The sequence below is a fragment of the Oncorhynchus tshawytscha genome, linkage group LG31, assembly GCF_018296145.1.
Source record: "Oncorhynchus tshawytscha isolate Ot180627B linkage group LG31, Otsh_v2.0, whole genome shotgun sequence".
Lineage (NCBI taxonomy): Eukaryota > Metazoa > Chordata > Actinopteri > Salmoniformes > Salmonidae > Oncorhynchus > Oncorhynchus tshawytscha.
Window position 1 is genome coordinate 29,556,275 of NC_056459.1, and position 22,961 is coordinate 29,579,235.

At 45.8% G+C, this 22,961-nt stretch overlaps 1 protein-coding gene across 1 annotated transcript in view; it reads right to left on the reverse strand.

Moving 5' to 3' along the window:
• The window catches only part of LOC112229436 (E3 ubiquitin-protein ligase MYLIP-A), a 40,647-nt gene extending 20,942 nt beyond the window's left edge, over nt 1-19,705 (reverse strand). The window contains exons 1-2 of the mRNA XM_024395260.2: nt 19,362-19,705; nt 16,338-16,528 (exon numbers count right to left, since the gene is read on the reverse strand). Coding sequence (XP_024251028.1) covers nt 16,338-16,528; nt 19,362-19,448 — 278 coding nt within the window. The 5' untranslated portion in view covers nt 19,449-19,705. The remainder of the gene's footprint in view (nt 1-16,337; nt 16,529-19,361) is intronic.
• Nucleotides 19,706-22,961: the final 3,256 nt, after the last annotated feature.

Below are 22,961 nucleotides of genomic sequence, written 5' to 3' on the forward strand. Positions count from 1 at the left end.
ACACACACACACACACACACACCTACCAGTCACTACCCTGCCCACACACACACACAACCTACCAGTCACTACCCTGCCCACACACACACACACACACACACACACACAACCTACCAGTCACTACCCTGCCCACACACACACACACACACACACACCTACCAGTCACTACCCTGCACACACACACACACACACACACACACACACAGCCTACCAGTCACTACCCTGCCCACACACACACACACACACAACCTACCAGTCACTACCCTGCCCACACACACACACACACACACACACACACACACACACACACAACCTACCAGTCACTACACACACACACACACACACACACACCTACCAGTCACTACCCTGCCCACACACACACACACACAACCCTACCAGTCACTACCCTGCCCACACACACACACACACAACCTACCAGTCACTACCCTGCCCACACACACACACACACCCTACCAGTCACTACCCTGCCCACACACACACAACCTACCAGGCACTACCCTGCCCACACACACACACACAACCTACCAGTCACTACCCTGCCCACACACACACCCTACCAGTCACTACCCTGCCCACACACACACACCACAACCTACCAGTCACTACCCTGCCCACACACAACCTAACAGTCACTACCCTGCCCACACACACACACACAACCTACCAGTCACTACCCTGCCCACACACACACACACACACACACACACACACAACCTAACCTACCAGTCACTACCCTGCCCTCCCATTGTGGAGGCCAGGTCATATAATACAGCACTCCATCACTCTCCTTCTTGGTCAAATAGCCCTTACACAGCCTGGGAGGTGTGTTGGGTCATTGTCCTGTTGAAAAACAAATGATAGTCCTACTAAGCACAAACCAGATGGGATGGTGTATCACTGCAGTAGCCATGCTGGTTTTGTGTGCCTTGAATTCTAAATAAATCACAGACAGTGTCACCAGTAAAGCACCATCACACCACCTCCTCCATGCTTCACGGTGGGAACCACACATGCGGAGATCATCCGTTCACCTACTCACAAAGACATGGTGGTTGGAGCCAAAAACTCTAATTTGGACTCATCAGACCAAAGGACAGATTTCCACCAGTCTAATGTCCATTTTTCGTGTTTCTTGGCCCAAGCAAGTCTCTTCTTCTTATTGGTGTCCTTTAGTAGTGGTTTCTTTACAGCAATTCACCTATGAAGGCCTGATTCACACAGTCTCTTCTGAACAGTTAATGTTGAGATGCTTCAGACTTCAAGTAACAGACACATTTACTTAGGCTGCAATTTCTGAGGCTGGTAACTCGAATGAACTTATCCTCTGCAGCAGATGTAACCTCTGCGTATTCCTTTCCTGTGGCGGTCCTCATGAGAGCCAGTTTCATCATAGCGCTTGATGGTTTTTGCGACAGCACTTGAAGAAACTTTCAAAGTTCTTAGACATTTTCAGAATTGACTCACGTTCATGTCTTAAAAGTAATGGACGGTCATTTCTCTTTGCTTATTTGAGCTGTTTTAGCCATAATATGGACTTGGTCCTTTACCAAATAGGGCCATCTTCTGTATACCTCTTCCCCCCTACCTTGTCACAACACAACTGATTGGTTCAAACAACGCATTAAGAAGGAAATAAATTCCTCAAATTAACTTTTAACAAGGCACACCTGTTAATTGAAATGCATTCCAGGTGACTACCAAATGAAGCTGGTTGAGAAAATGCCAAGAGTGTGCAAAGCTGTCAAGGAAAAGGGTGGGTACTTTGAAGAATCTCAAATATAAAATATATTTGGATTTGTTTAACACGTTTTTGGTTACTACATCATTCCCTATGTGTTATTTCATAGTTTGTGTCTTCACTACTATTCTACAATGTAGAAAATTGTTTAAAAAAAATAAAAGGCAACCCCTTGAATGACTGTGTCCAAACGTTTGACTGGAACTGTATATATAATTAAATCTTCAACAGGATTAGGCCTATTTTTGATCACATTTGAATGGAATTGATGGAGAGAAAGACCGTGAGAGAGTGTTTCCCTGCACACTGATTTAAAGCTGATATTTGAGTGATAGGCTGCTTTAATTAAAACTCTTTACAATTTAAAAAAGATAAGGTCACCCCCGCATTGTGTACTGCGCTCCATACGGAGATGCGCTGTCTGTCCCGTTGGTGATTGATCATGCAGATAGCAGAGAGTCGGCCGTAGAGAAGCCAGATTGAGACATTACATATCAATTAAAAACAGATCCATTTCACATCATGCTGTTCATAGAAATCATTTATTATAACAATTGTAGCAGTTATTCTTTTCTCTGGAAAAGAGAGCGGGTTTGGGCTGGAAATCTCTAACCTGGTTGCCACTATTCAACTCTAACACAGACTGACAAAACAGCAGGGGTTCTAGTTAAGCCTGCAGGGAATCTGATATTGGAACAGAAAACTCTTAAACCTCCTCCTCTCTGCTGGCCCAGTTTAAATACAACTGGGATGAACACAGCCTCTTTAAGGCTTTCATTACTGTCAAGGAACACCTGCTCTCAGACCACTGGACCGCATGGTACATTTACTGCTCACACACACACACACACACACACCACACACACACACACACCACCGCGGGCAATGGATGACAGCGGGGGCTCCAACACAAAGTCATCTGTTCTACTGCTGGAATGCTAAAACACTTGACTGCATAGCTGGAATAATTCAATTAAAGTGGACCCTAGACTGAGGGGGGAATATGGTTCATTGATCCCTATGTGTGACAGCAGATGGAAGATAGGAGGAGGAGGAGGAGGAGAAGGAAGAGGGCGTTTAGTGCACTTGAGTTATGATTTTTAATGACATTTTAACTGTGTTTTAGATGTCAAATTTAAATGACTTCAAATAGGCTATATAGTGCATTTCACATGCTCTCCTCACCTCTTTTTTAATTTTATTTTTTACCTTTATTTAACTAGGCAAGTCAGTTAAGAACAAATTCTTATTTTCAATGACGGCCTAGGAACAGTGGGTTAACTGCCTGTTCAGGGGCAGAACGACAGATTTGTACCTTGTCAGCTCGGGGATTTGAACGTGCAACCTTCCAGTTACTAGGCCAACGCTCTAACCACTAGGCTACCTACCGTCCCTACACTCTAACCACTAGGCTACCCTGCCGTCCCTACACTCTAACCACTAGGGTACCCTGCCACCCCTCAGTACTTTTTCTTAACTAAATTAAAGAGTTAACAAGTTCTCAAAAGTAGCCAAAAACAAATGATAAAACAATTGTTTCAACTGGACTTCTCCTCTGGGTAGTAACATAGAACACATCAGAACGTCACAGAGTTCCCAGTTTCCAGAAGAACATAAAGTCTGTGTGAAATGAAACCAAAAAACATCTGCCTTGCGACTGCACCGCATCAGCCAATGAGAAGTGTCTGTTTCAGAGCTCACAGGGCCAGGCTCTAAACAATGTGGTTTGTTGGAGTAACAAACAACACAGCCCAAAGCTGTGGTGCTAGAGGTCACTCCCAATCAACGAACTCTAATAACCCCATTCCACCACTCACTGTCTCTCAATGAAAACTTCACAATTTACACTCTCCAGCACAAGGCTGTTAATCAGCTCGTTTAAGCAACTGAAAGAGGGACAAAACCCTAAATAAATAAGATAAATATTATTCACACGTCGACTGTATTCCTGAATCCAAAGAGTGGCATTTCGAGGCGAACAAATAAGTTGTTTTTGTAAGCTGAAACGCCCTGTGGTCATGGGAACATAACGGAGTGTTCCATAATAATGGACCGTAGAAGGGCAAAGGTCACACACACAGCCCAGAGCCAGCCACAGACATCCTTCCTGGCCGGGAACTAATGCTATGGGTTCAAACTAGATATACGAGGGACTGATACTTGAGTTCAGAGACCTTAAAGGCAGGTTAAAAAAACGTTTGGGGAAAAGGACAGGGGCTGACTGAGGAAACCCTCGTCTCCTAAACTAAGGCAAATGGATATAATGCTAACAGGAATGGTCTTCAATTCCGTGAAAAACATCCATCAGCCTTGTTGTTGTGACAATATCTAGGTTGTGCAGACATGTAAAGACACTTGGCAGGGCTCAATAATACACAAGGGCTCTCCCAGGGGGTTTAGAGGGAGGATAGCAAAACACAACGACACGTGACTTCTGCATTTGCAACCAAATTAAACTGCCAAAGCATTCTCAAACTTTCCTCTCTAACTGAATTCACAGATATATTGAACTAAAACAAAAGCAACAATGTCAAAGATTCTAGTGAGTTACAGTTCGTATAAAGGAAATTAGTCAACTGAAATAAATGAATTAGTCCCTAATCTATGGATTTCACATGGCTGGGAATACAAATATGCATCTGATCACATATACCTTAAAACAGGTAGGGGTGTTGATCCTAAAACCAGTCTGTATCTGGTGTGACCACCATTTGCCTCATGCAGTGTGACATCTCTTTCACAGAGTTAAATCAGGCTGTTGACAGTGGCCTGTGAAATGTTGTCCCACTTCTCTTCAATGGTTGTGTGAAGTTGCTGGATATTGGTGGGAACTGGAACACGCTGTTGTATACGTTGATCCAGAGCATCCCAAACATGCTCAACGGGTGACATGTCTGGTGATTGTGCAGGCCATGGAAGAACTGGGAAATGTTCATCTTCCTGGAATTGTGCACAGATCCTTGCGACACGGGGCCGTGCATTATCATGCTGAAACATGAGGTGATGGCGGTGGATGAATGGCACGACAATGGGCCTCAGGATCTCATCACGGCATCTCTGTGCATTCAAATTGCTATCAATAAAATGCAATTGTTGTCATTGTCTGTAGCTTATGCCTGCCCATACCATAACCCCACCATGGGGCACTCTGTTCACAACGTTGACGTCAGCAAACCGCCCGCCCACGTTCACACCATGTGTCTGCGGTTGTGAGGCAAGTTGGAAGTACTGACAAATTCTCTAAAACGACATTGGATGAGGCTTATTCATGCCAATTGCACGTTCCTTCAAAACTTGACAGTTGTGGCATTGTGTTGTGTGACAAAACTGCACATTTTAGAGTGGCCTTTTGTCCCCAGCACAAGGTGCATCCATGTAATGACCATGCTGTTTAAATCAGCTTCTTGATATGCCACACCTGTCAGGTGGATGGATTATCTTGGCGAAAGAGAAATGCTCACTAACAGGGATGTAAACACATTTGAGCACAACATTTAAGAGAAATACGTTTTTTTTGCGTATGGAACATTTCTAGAATCTTCTATTTCAGCTCATGAAACATGGGACCAACACTTTACATGTTGCCTTTATATTTGTGTACTAACAAATCAAATCAACTAGACTCTGATTGAAGGACAACTAACTGAGTTCGAGAGGCCATGTAAACCCAAGAATGCATGCATGTTGCTGCCATTCAACAGAAAAAACAGCCAGAATGCCCTTCCATTTTGAACCTAGTATTAGCAGAGTTTACCAGTCAAATTGCTAGGGTTAGAGGCTTTAAGTCCCTTCTAGAGATTCTATTTCTAAGGAAAAGGAACTAAAAACATCCCTTTTCTCATTCATGGCAGTGGTCTATATTAATGGCTGTGCTATGCCCTCTGGTTTGCTAACCCCCCCCCCCCGACCAACCGTTGGCCTGATCGGAATGCTAAACAACAGGGAGTGGAAAACATGTTAATTTAGACCAGCATGACCACCTCTGGGCTAGTGAGGGGCAGACAGCACCACCTCTGGGCTAGTGGGCTAGGGGCAGACAGCACCACCTCTGGGCTAGTGAGGGGCAGACAGCACCACCTCTGGGCTAGACAGCACCACCTCTGGGCTAGTGAGGGGCAGACAGCACCACCTCTGGGCTAGTGAGGGGCAGACAGCACCACCTCTGGGCTAGTGAGGGGCAGACAGCACCACCTCTGGGCTAGTGAGGGGCAGACAGCACCACCTCTGGGCTAGTGAGGGGCAGACAGCACCACCTCTGGGCTAGTGAGGGGCAGACAGCACACCTCTGGGCACCAGCACCACCTCTGGGCTAGTGAGGGGCAGACAGCACCACCTCTGGGCTAGTGAGGGGCAGACAGCACCACCTCTGGGCTAGTGAGGGGCAGACAGCACCACCTCTGGGCTAGTGAGGGATAACGGGGCAGACAAAACACATTCATTGAGGGCGCCAAGTTCCAACCATAGAATTAAAACAACTAGAACAATGATGACATTCTACGTATTCTATTTCTATGGGGCCCGAACTCAATCCCTGCCTTGCTCTCACCCAAACAGACATGACCACTCCCCTCATCTCCTAGCCAATGGATGGATTTATCAGGACATTTCATAAAGAGGGATGTTTGTTGTTTGAGCGAACAGCTTTTAAAACAAATATGAAATCTACTACTCCTCTGAGAATTCAGAAATTACAACCAAATGCAGAAGTAGCTCTATGAAACTGCACAGATCTGGTCAGTGAACACACACACACACAAACATCAAGACTGCCTCAACTCAAACCATGGTCAGAGACAGAGTCAGTCTAGGTGTGAGCAGCAACAAAAATAGATGTAGGGGGGTGAGAGTGGAGAAAACATCTCTCCCACTAGCAGGCAGTCGGCTGCATTAGGCAGACGGACAGGGTGTTTCAAAAGCTACCCAGGCGGAGCGGTGTAGAAAGTTGCTGTGATCTACGCTACAGGATTAGGATGGGGTTTATTTGATGTTCGGAGGACAGAGGAACCACAGAAATCAGACTGAACTGAGCCTGCGCTACAGACCAAAGACCCGAGTGTGTATTTATAGAAAGCTTTAAAAAAAATGTGGGAGTGTGTGTGAAATTCATTGGAGATCATCTTAAAAGACGTCCTCCAGCGATTTTTGAACTTTGACTTTTGGAAAGCGATATCCAAAGTATAAATACAATGAGGTATACACACTAAAGGGTCAAAAAAATAACTATTGCGCAAAATAGTGTTTTTTAGACAACTGCAAACCTCAAGGAGTTGGTCTGATGGGAGTCCGTGATGTCATCCCTAGCTTGAGGAACAATAGAGAACAAAAGAGGAAACCCCCCCACATCATAACATACCTGGACCACCTATTGAGATGTGCCTTTGTTGTAGTCAAAGTAGAAATGCTATGAGAAGTTGGGGCTTGCATGTATGTTTTAAAGTTGGTTTCGTGTTAAATGGTTTAAGCACTAGAGCGAGCCGAATAAATATTATAATAATAATGAGTTTGGAATAAATCTAGAGTAGCTTGCCTTCAGCAAGCCAACAAATAAGAAGAGTGTAGAGCGCTGCGGATCCCGACAGAGCACTGCTGCAGTCACCATTTGTCATTCTGCGGTTGGGAGCGGGTGGTCAGATCAGACAAGCTTGGGATGGAAATATGTGTCGTCCCGCAGGTTATTTGTAAACGGTCGTCTTTCTGATTGTTGCGCATTAGACTACCTATTGTATTAAAAAGTCACATCTGTCTCATTCACTGCTTCAAGTTAAGAGGCCTACCTGTGGTCTCAATGAAATCGAGTAGGCTGCCTACGATTGGGGGGGGAGCAAGGGGGCAGTCATCTTTCCAAGGAAATGTACTTTCCAAATATGAGGATTAGAATATAGTTAACTACATTGCCTAAAAATAAATATTGATCACCCATATTTGTCTGTCTGGAAATTGTCCCACTCCTAAAAAGGTAAGCTATAAAACGAAGTGAAAGTGAAAGAGCAAGTCTCACCAATTCTGCTCTCTTCAAACTACGTCTAGCCCACTCGCTGATATAGCCCGGTAATACCGAAAGTCCACGTCTAGCCCACTCGCTGATATAGCCCGGTAATACCAAAAGTCCACGTCTAGCCCACTCGCTGATATAGCCCGGTAATACCGAAAGTCCACGTCTAGCCCACTCGCTGATATAGCCCGGTAATACCGAAAGTCCACGTCTAGCCCACTCGCTGATATAGCCCGGTAATACCGAAAGTCCACGTCTAGCCCACTCGCTGATATAGCCCTGTAATACCGAAAGTCCACGTCTAGCCCACTCGCTGATATAGCCCGGTAATACCGAAAGTCCACGTCTAGCCCACTCGCTGATATAGCCCGGTAATACCGAAAGTCCACCTCTAGCCCACTCGCTGATATAGCCCGGTAATACCGAAAGTCCACGTCTAGCCCACTCGCTGATATAGCCCGGTAATACCGAAAGTCCACGTCTAGCCCACTCGCTGATATAGCCCGGTAATACCGAAAGTCCACGTCTGGCCCACTCGCTGATATAGCCCGGTAATACCGAAAGTCCACGTCTGGCCCACTCGCTGATATAGCCCGGTAATACCGAAAGTCCACGTCTAGCCCACTCGCTGATATAGCCCGGTAATACCGAAAGTCCACGTCTAGCCCACTCGCTGATATAGCCCGGTAATACCGAAAGTCCACGTCTAGCCCACTCGCTGATATAGCCCGGTAATACCGAAAGTCCACGTCTAGCCCACTCGCTGATATAGCCCGGTAATACCGAAAGTCCACGTCTAGCCTACTCGCTGATATAGCTCGGTAATATCGAAAGCTTAATATAAAAATGGCCACGTGAGAATCTCTGGTAATTTAACCTATTTCTTAGGTTATTTATTTTTGCACATTTCGATATTGCCAATAAGGCGCCAATGGCTGAGTCTTCACATGAGCCTAAAATAACATTGTGGGATCAGTTCTTGTGGTAGAGAGTGGGAGTCCGACAAAGACAGCTGGTGTGGGCAGGAGTGGGACGAAAAGCTGCAGGTGCGAGAGGGGTGAATAAATCAGTCCTGTGCAGACTTGTACCAGAGTAGGCCAAGCGCACGCACACACACACACACACACACACACACGCTTCCAATAATGGGATGGCAGCAGGATTTGGTGATGATTCTGTAAATTTAAGCAGTCCAGCTTTATGTAAGCAGCTTTTTATTTTGTATTCTGTGGGTGCAGAGTCCACCATATGCTATGTAACAGGGTGAGAGAGAGGCCCGTGTACATGAGTGAGTGTGTACAGTACTGGCGTTCTGCGTGCGCCTGTACCCACTAAGGACAATTCACACGCTCTCCTTCATCTGTTACTACCTGCAGGCTTTCCAGTACCAGGGCGTACGTACATGTGTATAGCTGTGAGGGTAAGTGCGTATAGCTGTGAGGGTAAGTGTGAGCATGCCTATAATGCTGAAAAACCACTGTCACTTGCCAAGAACACTCAGTTCCATTGGTGGATATTAGTTTGTGAGCATGTTCCATTGGTATATAGTTGTTTCTGAGAGTCGTCCTTCATCAGTAAACTATTGGCTGGGGTCTCTCTCACTCATACACTGGCAGTGCAACACTTGTAGCCGTCAGAACAAGCTGATAGATGAGGAATAGACTAGAGCACATGCAGAGGAGAGATGGAGGAATAGACTAGAGCACATGCAGAGGAGAGATGGAGGAATAGGAGTTGGACACGGTCTACCTATATGTTCTGCTCTCACTGTGAGAGTCTACTGGTCGGGTGCTCTCCAGATGGTCACACTGTCGTACTGTTTCTGTACCATACCAGGGTATACGGTATTACCGGAAGTGAACACAAGGGGCGCTATCTGAGCTGGATATCATTCGTTTAACACATCTTATATATTTCTACTTCACTTACAAGCAGTGGCGTAGCACTCCTGTCTGTTTGTGGTTGGAGTGTGAGAGGCAGAGACAGCAGTAGTCTAACTGGGTGAGAGGCACAGACAGCAGTAGTCTAACTGGGTGAGAGGCAGAGACAGCAGTAGTCTAACTGGGTGATGAGCAGAGACAGCAGTAGTCTAACTGGGTGACGGGCAGAGACAGCAGTAGTCTAACTGGGTGAGAGGCAGAGACAGCAGTAGTCTGGGTGAACTGGGTGAGAGGCAGAGACAGCAGTAGTCTAACTGGGTGATGAGCAGAGACAGCAGTAGTCTAACTGGGTGAGAGGCAGAGACAGCAGTAGTCTAACTGGGTGAGAGGCAGAGACAGCAGTAGTCTAACTGGGTGAGAGGCAGAGACAGCAGTAGTCTGGGTGACTGGGTGAGAGGCAGAGACAGCAGTAGTCTAACTGGGTGAGAGGCAGAGACAGCAGTAGTCTAACTGGGTGAGAGGCAGAGACAGCAGTAGTCTAACTGGGTGAGAGGCAGAGACAGCAGTAGTCTAACTGGGTGATGAGCAGAGACAGCAGTAGTCTAACTGGGTGATGAGCAGAGACAGCAGTAGTCTAACTGGGTGATGAGCAGAGACAGCAGTAGTCTAACTGGGTGATGAGCAGAGACAGCAGTAGTCTAACTGGGTGATGAGCAGAGACAGCAGTAGTCTAACTGGGTGAGAGGCAGAGACAGCAGTAGTCTAACTGGGTGAGAGGCAGAGACAGCAGTAGTCTAACTGGGTGATGAGCAGAGACAGCAGTAGTCTAACTGGGTGAGAGGCAGAGACAGCAGTAGTCTAACTGGGTGAGAGGCAGAGACAGCAGTAGTCTAACTGGGTGACGGGCAGAGACAGCAGTAGTCTAACTGGGTGACGGGCAGAGACAGCAGTAGTCTAACTGGGTGACGAGCAGAGACAGCAGAAGTCTAACTGGGTGATGGGCGGAGGGAGACAGCAGTAGTCTAACTGGGTGACGGGCGGAGGGAGACAGCAGTAGTCTAACTGGGTGACGGGTAGAGACAGCAGTAGTCTAACTGGGTGATGAGGAGACAGGTCTAACTGGGTGAGAGCAGAGACAGACAGCAGTAGTCTGGGTGACGGGTAGAGGCAGAGACAGCAGTAGTCTAACTGGGTGAGAGGCAGAGACAGCAGTAGTCTAACTGGGTGAGAGGCAGAGACAGCAGTAGTCTAACTGGGTGAGAGGCAGAGACAGCAGTAGTCTAACTGGGTGAGAGGCAGAGACAGCAGTAGTCTAACTGGGTGACGAGCAGAGACAGCAGTAGTCTAACTGGGTGACGAGCAGAGACAGCAGTAGTTTAACTGGGTGATGGGCGGAGGGAGACAGCAGTACCCTCATCTATCCCTTTCCTCCCCCCAACTCCACAGGTACACTGTCCAGTCTTAAAGACACACACACAGTCCATCCTGAAATAAGTCAGGAGTAAGGGGAGAGAAAGCCGTAGTGTGTGCTTGGAGTCCAGACAGAGAAGGAAGGCTGCTGGCCATGAGGGATAGATCTCTGTTTAATAAACAGTTACTGGCCAACCGTGCACACACAGAGAGAGGAGCTGAGCAGCTCAGGGGCTCTGCTCCCCACACACAGAGACACAGAGAGAGGAGCTGAGCAGCTCAGGGGCTCTGCTCCCCACACACAGAGACACAGAGAGAGGAGCTGAGCAGCTCAGGGGCTCTGCTCCCCACACACTTTTCTACTCTAACACTGAGTTATCTGATGCCTCTCCTGGCAGACTGACTGACTGACTGGGGTTAGAATCAGCTTTAAATGATACAGGATCTCCCACAGCTGTGGAAAGATAGACATGATGATATTAACATGAATACTGCATGCAAAGCTGTTGTTCTGCAACGGGCAGGCGGTAGAGAGGGAGGGTTAACACTGAGATCAGAGCGCCCTATAAATAACATCAAAAGAGAAGCCGAGTTGAGAATCTGTGTCCCAAACTGCACCCTATTCCCTCTATAGTGCACTGCCCATAGGTCGCTGGTCTAAAGAAGTGCACGATATAGGGAATAGGGTTCCATGAGGGATGCAGTCAGGACTTCTCAATAGAGGTCCTCTAAAGGGCTAGGGGAGGAGGAGAAGGGGAGAAAAAACACAACCAGGTTCATGGTCCTGTTACCTATCAGCCTGATGAAGTCAGGGTCCTGTTATCTATCAGCCTGATGAAGTCAGGGTCCTGTTATCTATCAGCCTGATGAAGTCAGGGTCCTGTTATCTATCAGCCTGATGAAGTCAGGGTCCTGTTATCTATCAGCCTGATGAAGTCAGGGTCCTGTTATCTATCAGCCTGATGAAGTCAGGGTCCTGTTATCTATCAGCCTGATGAAGTCAGGGTCCTGTTATCTATCAGCCTGATGAAGTCAGCGTGTCAGGGTATCTATCAGCCTGATGAAGTCAGCATGTCAGGGTATCTATCAGCCTGATGAAGTCAGCGTGTCAGGGTATCTATCAGCCTGATGAAGTCAGCATGTCAGGGTATCTATCAGCCTGATGAAATCAGCGTGTCAGGGTATGTATCAGCCTGATGAAGTCAGCGTATCTATCAGCCTGATGAAGTCAGCGTATCTATCAGCCTGATGAAGTCAGCGTGTCAGGGTATGTATCAGCCTGATGAAGTCAGCGTGTCAGGGTATGTATCAGCCTGATGAAGTCAGCGTGTCAGGGTATCTATCAGCCTGATGAAGTCAGCGTGTCAGGGTATCTATCAGCCTGATGAAGTCAGCGTGTCAGGGTATCTATCAGCCTGATGAAGTCAGCGTGTCAGGGTATCTATCAGCCTGATGAAGTCAGCGTGTCAGGGTATCTATCAGCCTGATGAAGTCAGCGTGTCAGGGTATCTATCAGCCTGATGAAGTCAGCGTGTCTGGGTATCTATCAGCCTGATGAAATCAGCGTATCTGGGTATCTATCAGCCTGATGAAATCAGCGTGTCAGGGTATCTATCAGCCTGATGAAGTCAGCGTGTCAGGGTATCTATCAGCCTGATGAAATCAGCGTGTCTATCAGCCTGATGAAGTCAGCGTGTCAAATCAAATCAAATTTATTTATATAGCCCTTCGTACATCAGCTGATATCTCAAAGTGCTGTACAGAAACCCAGCCTAAAACCCCAAACAGCAAGCAATGCAGGTGTAGAAGCACGGTGGCTAGGAAAAACTCCCTAGAAAGGCCAAAACCTAGGGTATCTATCAGCCTGATGAAATCAGCGTGTCTATCAGCCTGATGAAATCAGCGTGTCAGGGTATCTATCAGCCTGATGAAATCAGCGTGTCAGGGTATCTATCAGCCTGATGAAATCAGCGTGTCTATCAGCCTGATGAAATCAGCGTGTCTATCAGCCTGATGAAATCAGCGTATCTATCAGCCTGATGAAATCAGCGTGTCAGGGTATCTATCAGCCTGATGAAATCAGCGTATCTATCAGCCTGATGAAATCAGCGTGTCAGGGTATCTATCAGCCTGATGAAGTCAGCGTGTCTGGGTATCTATCAGCCTGATGAAATCAGCGTATCTGGGTATCTATCAGCCTGATGAAATCAGCGTGTCAGGGTATCTATCAGCCTGATGAAGTCAGCGTGTCTATCAGCCTGATGAAGTCAGCGTGTCAAATCAAATCAAATTTATTTATATAGCCCTTCGTACATCAGCTGATATCTCAAAGTGCTGTACAGAAACCCACGCCTAAAACCAAAACCAAACAGCCTGAAAATCAGCAATGCCTGAGAAATCAGTGTAGAATCAGCCTGACAGGTGGCTAGGAAAAATCTCCTAGAAAGGCCAAAACCCTGATGAAATCAGCGGTATCTATCAGCCTGATGAAATCAGCGTGTCTATCATCAGCCTGATGAAATCAGCCTGTGAAATCAGCGTGTCAGGGTATCTATCAGCCTGATGAAATCAGCGTGTCAGGGTATCTATCAGCCTGATGAAGTCAGCGTGTCAAATCAAATCAAATTTATTTATATAGCCCTTCGTACATCAGCTGATATCTCAAAGTGCTGTACAGAAACCCAGCCTAAAACCCCAAACAGCAAGCAATGCAGGTGTAGAAGCACGGTGGCTAGGAAAAACTCCCTAGAAAGGCCAAAACCTAGGGTATCTATCAGCCTGATGAAATCAGCGTGTCTATCAGCCTGATGAAATCAGCGTGTCAGGGTATCTATCAGCCTGATGAAATCAGCGTGTCAGGGTATCTATCAGCCTGATGAAATCAGCGTGTCATCAGCCTGATGAAATCAGCGTGTCTATCAGCCTGATGAAATCAGCGTGTCTATCAGCCTGATGAAATCAGCGTATCTATCAGCCTGATGAAATCAGCGTGTCAGGGTATCTATCAGCCTGATGAAATCAGCGTGATCTATCAGCCTGATGAAATCAGCGTGTCAGGATGAAATATCTATCAGCCTGATGAAGTCAGCGTGTCTGGGAAATCATCTATCAGCCTGATGAAATCAGCGTATCTGGGTATCTATCAGCCTGATGAAATCAGCGTGTCAGGGTATCTATCAGCCTGATGAAGTCAGCGTGTCAGGGTATCTATCAGCCTGATGAAATCAGCGTGTCTATCAGCCTGATGAAGTCAGCGTGTCAAATCAAATCAAATGTATTTATATAGCCCTTCGTACATCAGCTGATATCTCAAAGTGCTGTACAGAAACCCAGCCTAAAACCCCAAACAGCAAGCAATGCAGGTGTAGAAGCACGGTGGCTAGGAAAAACTCCCTAGAAAGGCCAAAACCTAGGGTATCTATCAGCCTGATGAAATCAGCGTGTCTATCAGCCTGATGAAATCAGCGTGTCAGGAAATCAGTATCTATCAGCCTGATGAAATCAGCGTGTCAGAAATCAGGTATCTATCAGCCTGATGAAATCAGCGTGTCTATCAGCCTGATGAAATCAGCGTGTCTATCAGCCTGATGAAATCAGCGTATCTATCAGCCTGATGAAATCAGCGTGTCAGGGTATCTATCAGCCTGATGAAATCAGCGTATCTATCAGCCTGATGAAATCAGCGTGTCAGGAAGTATCTAAATCAGCCTGATGAAATCAGCGTGTACATCTAAAACAGCCTGATGAAATCAGCGTGTCTATCAGCCTGATGAAATCAGCGTGTCAGGATGAAATATCTCTATCAGCCTGATGAAATCAGCGTGTCAGGGTATCTATCAGCCTGATGAAATCAGCGTGTCTATCAGCCTGATGAAATCAGCGTATCTATCAGCCTGATGAAATCAGCGTGTCAGGGTATCTATCAGCCTGATGAAATCAGCGTATCTATCAGCCTGATGAAATCAGCGTGTCAGGGTATCTATCAGCCTGATGAAATCAGCGTATCTATCAGCCTGATGAAATCAGTGTGTCAGCGTATCTATCAGCCTGATGAAATCAGCGTGTCTATCAGCCTGATGAAATCAGCGTGTCAATCAGCCTGATGAAATCAGCGTGTCTATCAGCCTGATGAAATCAGCGTGTCAATCAGCCTGATGAAATCAGCGTGTCTATCAGCCTGATGAAATCAGCGTGTCTATCAGCCTGATGAAATCAGCGTATCTATCAGCCTGATGAAATCAGCGGGTCTATCAGCCTGATGAAATCAGCGTGTCTATCAGCCTGATGAAATCAGCGTGTCTATCAGCCTGATGAAATCAGCGTATCTATCAGCCTGATGAAATCAGCGTGTCTATCAGCCTGATGAAATCAGCGTGTCAGGGTATCTATCAGCCTGATGAAATCAGCGTGTCAGGCCATTCACTAGAGAAGTTTCAACATGCTTTCTTTGGAAGACTGGATCATTTCCTCTCTGGTTTGTTTGTGGAAAAGAAGAACGATTTCAAAAATGAGGCTGACAAAATACAGAGCTAAGAGCTAAGAGCATATTATATGAGTTATTATATTATATGAGAAAAAAGCCTTTCCCACTGGTCTTTTTATAGTTATTTTAACTCATGCATATTTTCTGAGTATGTAGTAAAAGCATTTAAACAAATTCCCAACGGTGAGACGTACCTTTGAGACTGTCAAACGCCAAAAGAAACTACAAACAGACAAATGCACAAGGACGCTTCTCCTTAGAAAGTCAACAAAAGAAAATAAACCAAAAGCAAAAAGAAACAACGAATGTTGAAGTAAAGCCCACTTCTCCTTCATTCACTTGAATGAGAGCCAGCAGGGAAGGTCTGGGGAGGGCTGTATAGCTCTCAGCAGGCAGGACCAGGCAGGCATAGGGACCCTGTGGCATCAGCAACAGAGCCTTTACAGAGTTCCCATTTCCTGGATGCCTCCCGCCCTGCTCCACAATGACCTGTAGTAACCCTGTGTGCTGCGGGGTTACTGTAGTTCGCTCCACTGTAGAGCCTAATCAGGAAGTCACAACTAACTTCACAGGATACAGCAGCTACAGTACAGTGCTGAATGATCTGGTTGTTAAAAGCTTCTCCTCCTACAGCACATGACTGGAGTCAGAGGGAATCTGAACAGTTAAGGGTTGAGTTAGAGAAGATGTTAAAATATGAATATTTAATGAGTAACATGCCCTAGATTTATTTTGCTTCCTTTCCCATCATAACAAGACGATGTAAGGACCATATTGTAATAAGAGTGTGTGTGTGTTACAGAATATCCATACCTCGTCTGTTCCTGGAGTATCAGATGTGGTTCCACAAAGAACTTGACTCGAAGCCGGAGTCGGCAGGGAGTCAGATTGTCCACCTGCTGACAGATTCTGTTCCTGAGGTTGAGCCACAGGTTCTCTCCTTTATTGCCTGAGAACTGCAGGCCAAAGTAGTCCACCTCTAGGATTCCCAACTTCCTACACACCTTTAGAATAGAATAATTCAGAATTCAGGTTAAACAAAGTGATCAGGGGGAAACCAGTCAAACCCACAGAATAGTCATTATATCAAAGTAAATCCTCAGTTGATTTGGTTTGTGACCCATTTTTTGCCTTTGCCATTGACTCCGTGGCTCGTACACATCAATATGCCGTAAAGCCATTGACTCCGTGGCTCGTACACATCAATATGCCGTAAAGCCATTGACTCCGTGGCTCGTACACATCAATATGCCGTAAAGCCATTGACTCCGTGGCTCGTACACATCAATATGCCGTAAAGCCATTGACTCCGTGGCTCGTACACATCAATATGCCGTAAAGCCATTGACTCCGTGGCTCGTACACATCAATATGCCGTAAAGCTATTGACTCCGTGGCTCGTACACATCAATATGCCGTAAAGCCATTGACTCCGTGGCTCGTACACATCAATATGCCGTAAAGCCATTGACTCCGTGGCTCGTACACATCAATATGCCGTAAAGCTATTGACTCCGTGGCTCGTACACATCAATATGCCGTAAAGCCATTGACTCCATTGACTCCGGGCTCGTACACATCAATATGCCGTAAAGCTATTGACTCCGTGGCTCGTACACATCAATATGCCGTAAAGCCATTGACTCCGTGGCTCGTACACATCAATATGCCGTAAAGCCATTGACTCCGTGGCTCGTACACATCAATATGCCGTAAAGCCATTGACTCCGTGGCTCGTACACATCAATATGCCGTAAAGCCATTGACTCCGTGGCTCGTACACATCAATATGCCGTAAAGCCATTGACTCCGTGGCTCGTACACATCAATATGCCGTAAAGCCAGTGGGAGCGTTGATGGAAAATACATGGGATCTTTTTCACCTGATAATACAACTCACCTCGAGCGCATCCCACGCGCCCCTCAACAGCGACAAGAAAGAGACGGAGTTACATAACGTCAAGGACAGCCTACTTCCTGACGGGACGGAGTTACATAACGTCAAGGACAGCCTACTTCCAGACGGGACCCAGACGGGACGGAGTTACATAACGTCAAGGACAGCCTACTTCCAGACGGGACGGAGTTACATAACGTCAAGGACAGCCTACTTCCAGACGGGACGGAGTTACATAACGGGACGGAGTTACATAACGTCAAGGACAGCCTACTTCCAGACGGGACGGAGTTACATAACGTCAAGGACAGCCTACTTCCAGACGGGACGGAGTTTACATAACGTCAAGGACAGTCTACTTCCAGACGGGACCCAGACGGGACGGAGTTACATAACGTCAAGGACAGCCTACTTCCAGACGGGACGGAGTTACATAACGTCAAGGACAGCCTACTTCCAGACGGGACGGAGTTACATAACGTCAAGGACAGCCTACTTCCAGACGGGACGGAGTTACATAACGTCAAGGACAGCCTACTTCCAGACGGGACGGAGTTACATAACGTCAAGGACAGCCTACTTCCAGACAGGACGGAGTTACATAACGTCAAGGACAGCCTACTTCCAGACAGACGGATGGAGTTACATAACGTCAAGGACAGCCTACTTCCAGACGGGACCCAGACGGGATGGAGTTACATAACGTCAAGGACAGCCTACTTCCAGATGGGACCCAGACGGGATGGAGTTACATAACGTCAAGGACAGCCTACTTCCAGACGGGACCCAGACGGGACGGAGTTACATAACGTCAAGGACAGCCTACTTCCAGACGGGACGGAGTTACATAACGTCAAGGACAGCCTACTTCCAGACGGGACGGAGTAACATAACGTCAAGGACAGCCTACTTCCAGACGGGACGGAGGATGAGGACTAGTGTCAACGCGCTGTGCATATGATATAGAATGGATGGAACTCATTAGAAAACAAGGCGATTAAAGCCTCCGATAAATTCACATTGGTTCCTTTTATTTCCTGGTTTGAGGACTAACATTACATTATTTTTTTTCACCTTTATTTAACCAGGTAGGCAAGTTGAGAACAAGTTCTCAATTACAACTGCGACGTGGCCAAGACAAAGCAAAGCGACAAAAAACACAGTTACACATAAACAAACGTACAGTCCATAACACAATAGAAACATGAATCTATGTACAGTCTTTGACACCAGCAGCTCTGTGCACGCGTGAAAGTATTTATTAACTCTTTCAAAACGGATTTCGCAGCAATTTGGAACTATTGTATATTCAATGTTGATCTAGTCAACAATGGGAACCCCCATTCAAGCTTCACAATAACATTTCCAACTTGCCAAGCATGCACCGGGGAACCAAATGAACTGAAGTAACCTTTCCTCGCGAATATACTACCAGGAAACAACTCCCTCAGAAAGAACCTTAATAGTAAGTTACCTATTTAGGAAATCACAAACTTAATGCGTTTGATGGGAGGGGGGAAATATTTCACGGAAAATATAGCCAACTTATTTTCGACCAAAGCAACATTGTTGCACGATAGAGGAAAAATGTAATACAATTACAAATTAAATTAATAATCATTTGTAATGCTGTGTGTGACAATGTATGGGTAGGTAGTCTATCATGTGACAGAGAATGCCATTTCGAGATAACTGACGTTGGCAGAAAATCGAGAAAATAACATTGAACTTCGCCTGTACATCAACATTTGGATTTATCATCTCGACAAACCAACACACGCGCTCATGTTGCCAAGTGTTGCGTTTCAATCTGAACATTTCACTGTAAATTACACTTGCAGGACAATATTCACTGGAATTTGACACAAATGTTATATGTTATAAATAACGTATTAACAACCTGAAAAGGGGGCAATTAAATTAGTATCCACTATCCATACCTTATTCAGACAGTCTTCACCATTCGCCTTCGTATCAACTTCCACTTCCATAACCACCGAATCCGGACGGGTAATATGGCAAAGCATTTTGGCAATCTAATAGTTTAGCTTTGGTCTATACCTCTCTTTAAAAAAATAAACAACCTCGGTATCCCTCCTTTTTAGACCCTACATTAAGCTTTCGTTCACTTTCTAAGCCCTCTCACTTTGTGTGACAAACACTACCTTCCAGCTGTAGGATATAAATTGCTATGCCAAAGCACTGTTTAACTCTGCCAATGACAGAGCGTTTAGCATATTCTCAGCCACCAACCTGCCAACCGCGAGCCCCGGTCATGTCGGAACGAGATGGTGGCTTTACAACGCAGGACGAGGACCGCCAAGGCGCCCCCTTCTGAGTGCGCAGCTAATTTCACCTTCCATAAATATACGGAACCTTCACCTGCTTAGGAAGAGTTGACTATCCATGGAAATATCTGAGTTGAGTTGCATGAGTAAGTTGGGAGCTGCATGTGAATTAATAATGCATTGAAATACTGATAGAATATAGCAACAGTGGAGAACTATGTGGTCCCAACCATTTATTTCAGTGCTTGCTTTCAAAAGTATCTGAATTGTTAATGCTAAAAGCTCCCATTGTTTTTGCCCAAATTACGCTTCCTTGCCTCGTGAGCAAAGTCTATTCCTGTAAATTGTCCTATGGCTAGTTAGATATACCTGTCTCTATGTTGTTGACATTCAGCAGCCTACTGTGTAGCCAATGTCAGACAAGATGTGTTTCACACACACAGCAGTTGTTTTTCTTTTTCACCTTTCTGCAACGGCTCTTAGTTACTTCCTGTGTGATCTTCACGAGTTAGATGTGATTTAAAAGGTGAGCATTTCTTCTTTGTGTGTTTATAAATCTCCTATCATGACAGACAGGCAGAATAGGATGGAAACACATCATCCTGTTATTGTGTGGTTTTAATGAACTGTACCCACGGAGAAACACGCACCCTATACCACAAGCCCCATGTTCACACATCGATGTGCTTGACATCAGTATTAATGCAGCAGTACATTGGTGTGCATGTGTGTGGATGATTGTCAACGACCTTCATCCATACTGACACAAAAACACAATTTAAGTCTGTCAAAGCTGCATGGCAGTCGGATGCAACTGAAGTACTTAAAATGTCCTGTTTTTCTTTGTCCATTTGAATCTTTCACAGAGAGGGACATTTGAAAAGGGACGTTGGCCTCAAAATGTCATCCCCCAAGTACTGCTTTGAAAAGAACTGTCTGTGACAATAACTCTATAAATTGGCCTGTGACCCTGATGTTCTACTGACTTTCAGATCGGATAGCAGGAGAGATGGAATGTGGATTGAGACAGGTCAAGCCTGTGAGTGAGTGAGTGAGTGAGAGAGAGAGAGAGAGAGAGAGAGAGTGAGAGAGAGAGAGGCATCCCAGCTTCCTGATCTGCGTTGTCAGTGCATTAGTGCGGTGTTCAACTCAGCCAGCTGTTTGACCTTCTGCTTCTGCACCCTTCCAAAGAACATCAGGGAGCTGGGCTGCCTGCCTGCCCATCAAGTCAGAAACTACGTGTCCCGATGCAGCTAGTCTAGTGTTGAAACTACCAGTGTCCCGATGCAGCTAGTCTAGTGTTGAAACTAGCAGTGTCCCGATGCAGCTAGTCTAGTGTTGAAACTACCAGTGTCCCGATGCAGCTAGTCTAGTGTTGAAACTACCAGTGTCCTGATGCAGCTAGTCTAGTGTTGAAACTACCAGTGTCCTGATGTAGCTAGTCTAGTGTTGAAACTACCAGTGTCCTGATGCAGCTAGTCTAGTGTTGAAACTAGCAGTGTCCTGATGCAGCTAGTCTAGTGTTGAAACTACCAGTGTCCTGATGCAGCTAGTCTAGTGTTGAAACTACCAGTGTCCTGATGCAGCTAGTCTAGTGTTGAAACTAGCAGTGTCCTGATGCAGCTAGTCTAGTGTTGAAACTACCAGTGTCCTGATGTAGCTAGTCTAGTGTTGAAACTACCAGTGTCCTGATGCAGCTAGTGTAGTGTTGAAACTACCAGTGTCCTGATGCAGCTAGTCTAGTGTTGAAACTACCAGTGTCCTGATGTAGCTAGTCTAGTGTTGAAACTACCAGTGTCCTGATGCAGCTAGTCTAGTGTTGAAACTACCAGTGTCCTGATGCAGCTAGTCTAGTGTTGAAACTACCAGTGTCCTGATGCAGCTAGTCTAGTGTTGAAACTACCAGTGTCCTGATGTAGCTAGTCTAGTGTTGAAACTACCAGTGTCCTGATGCAGCTAGTCTAGTGTTGAAACTACCAGTGTCCTGATGCAGCTAGTCTAGTGTTGAAACTACCAGTGTCCTGATGCAGCTAGTCTAGTGTTGAAACTACCAGTGTCCTGATGTAGCTAGTCTAGTGTTGAAACTACCAGTGTCCTGATGCAGCTAGTCTAGTGTTGAAACAACCAGTGTCCTGATGTAGCTAGTCTAGTGTTGAAACTACCAGTGTCCTGATGCAGCTAGTCTAGTAGTGAAACTACCAGTGTCCTGATGCAGCTAGTCTAGTAGTGAAACTACCAGTGTCCTGATGTAGCTAGTCTAGTGTTGAAACTAGCAGTGTCCTATTGCAGCTAGTCTAGTGTTGAAACCACCAGTGTCCTGATGCAGCTAGTCTAGTGTTGAAACTACCAGTGTCCTGATGCAGCTAGTCTAGTAGTGAAACTACCAGTGTCCTGATGTAGCTAGTCTAGTGTTGAAACTACCAGTGTCCTGATGCAGCTCGTCTATTGTTGAAACTACCAGTGTCCTGATGTAGCTAGTCTAGTGTTGAAACTACCAGTGTCCTGATGCAGCTCGTCTATTGTTGAAACTACCAGTGTCCTGATGCAGCTAGTCTTGTGTTGAAACTACCAGTGTCCTGATGCAGCTAGTCTAGTGTTGAAACTACCAGTGTTATCATCAGTTCATGTTTGGGATGGCTGTGTTTGAGCCTAGGAGACCCCACCTCTGCCTTGTACAGTAAGGACAGTAAGGACAGGTTTTGGCTGAAAAGAGGCCTTTTTCTTTTGGAATGCTGACATTTAAAGTCAGAAGTTTGTATAATATATATATATATTATTTGTAATTGTACCACCATCATCTTGAACCCCAGCGCTGTGTAAATAAATCCAGCAGTCATTTGCACCTCTACCTGCCTGCCTCCTGCTGAATCTTTGTCCTTTCGACTGCTAAAAGATCATTGTTTTAAAATCATATCCCACAACTTTATATTTTATTCTTTATTTTTCATTTGAAATGTAAGAAGCAGAGAGGTTCATTTTTCATTTGTTGTGCGGACGGTGTCCCAAATGGCACCGTTATTCTCTTTGTAGTGCACTACTTTTCACCAGGGCGGATAGGGCTCATGTCAAAAATACGTATGGAATAGGGTGCCATTTGGGACTCATTCAGATGAGTGGCTGTTCAACACCACCACATGATAGAAGAGAAGAGAGGGGATTTGATTTGGAAGTGATCTGCAGATCAGTCTCCCAGGGACTAGTCCCTGTCCACAGAGAGACCCTCACACTAAGACACCACCGGAGACACACACA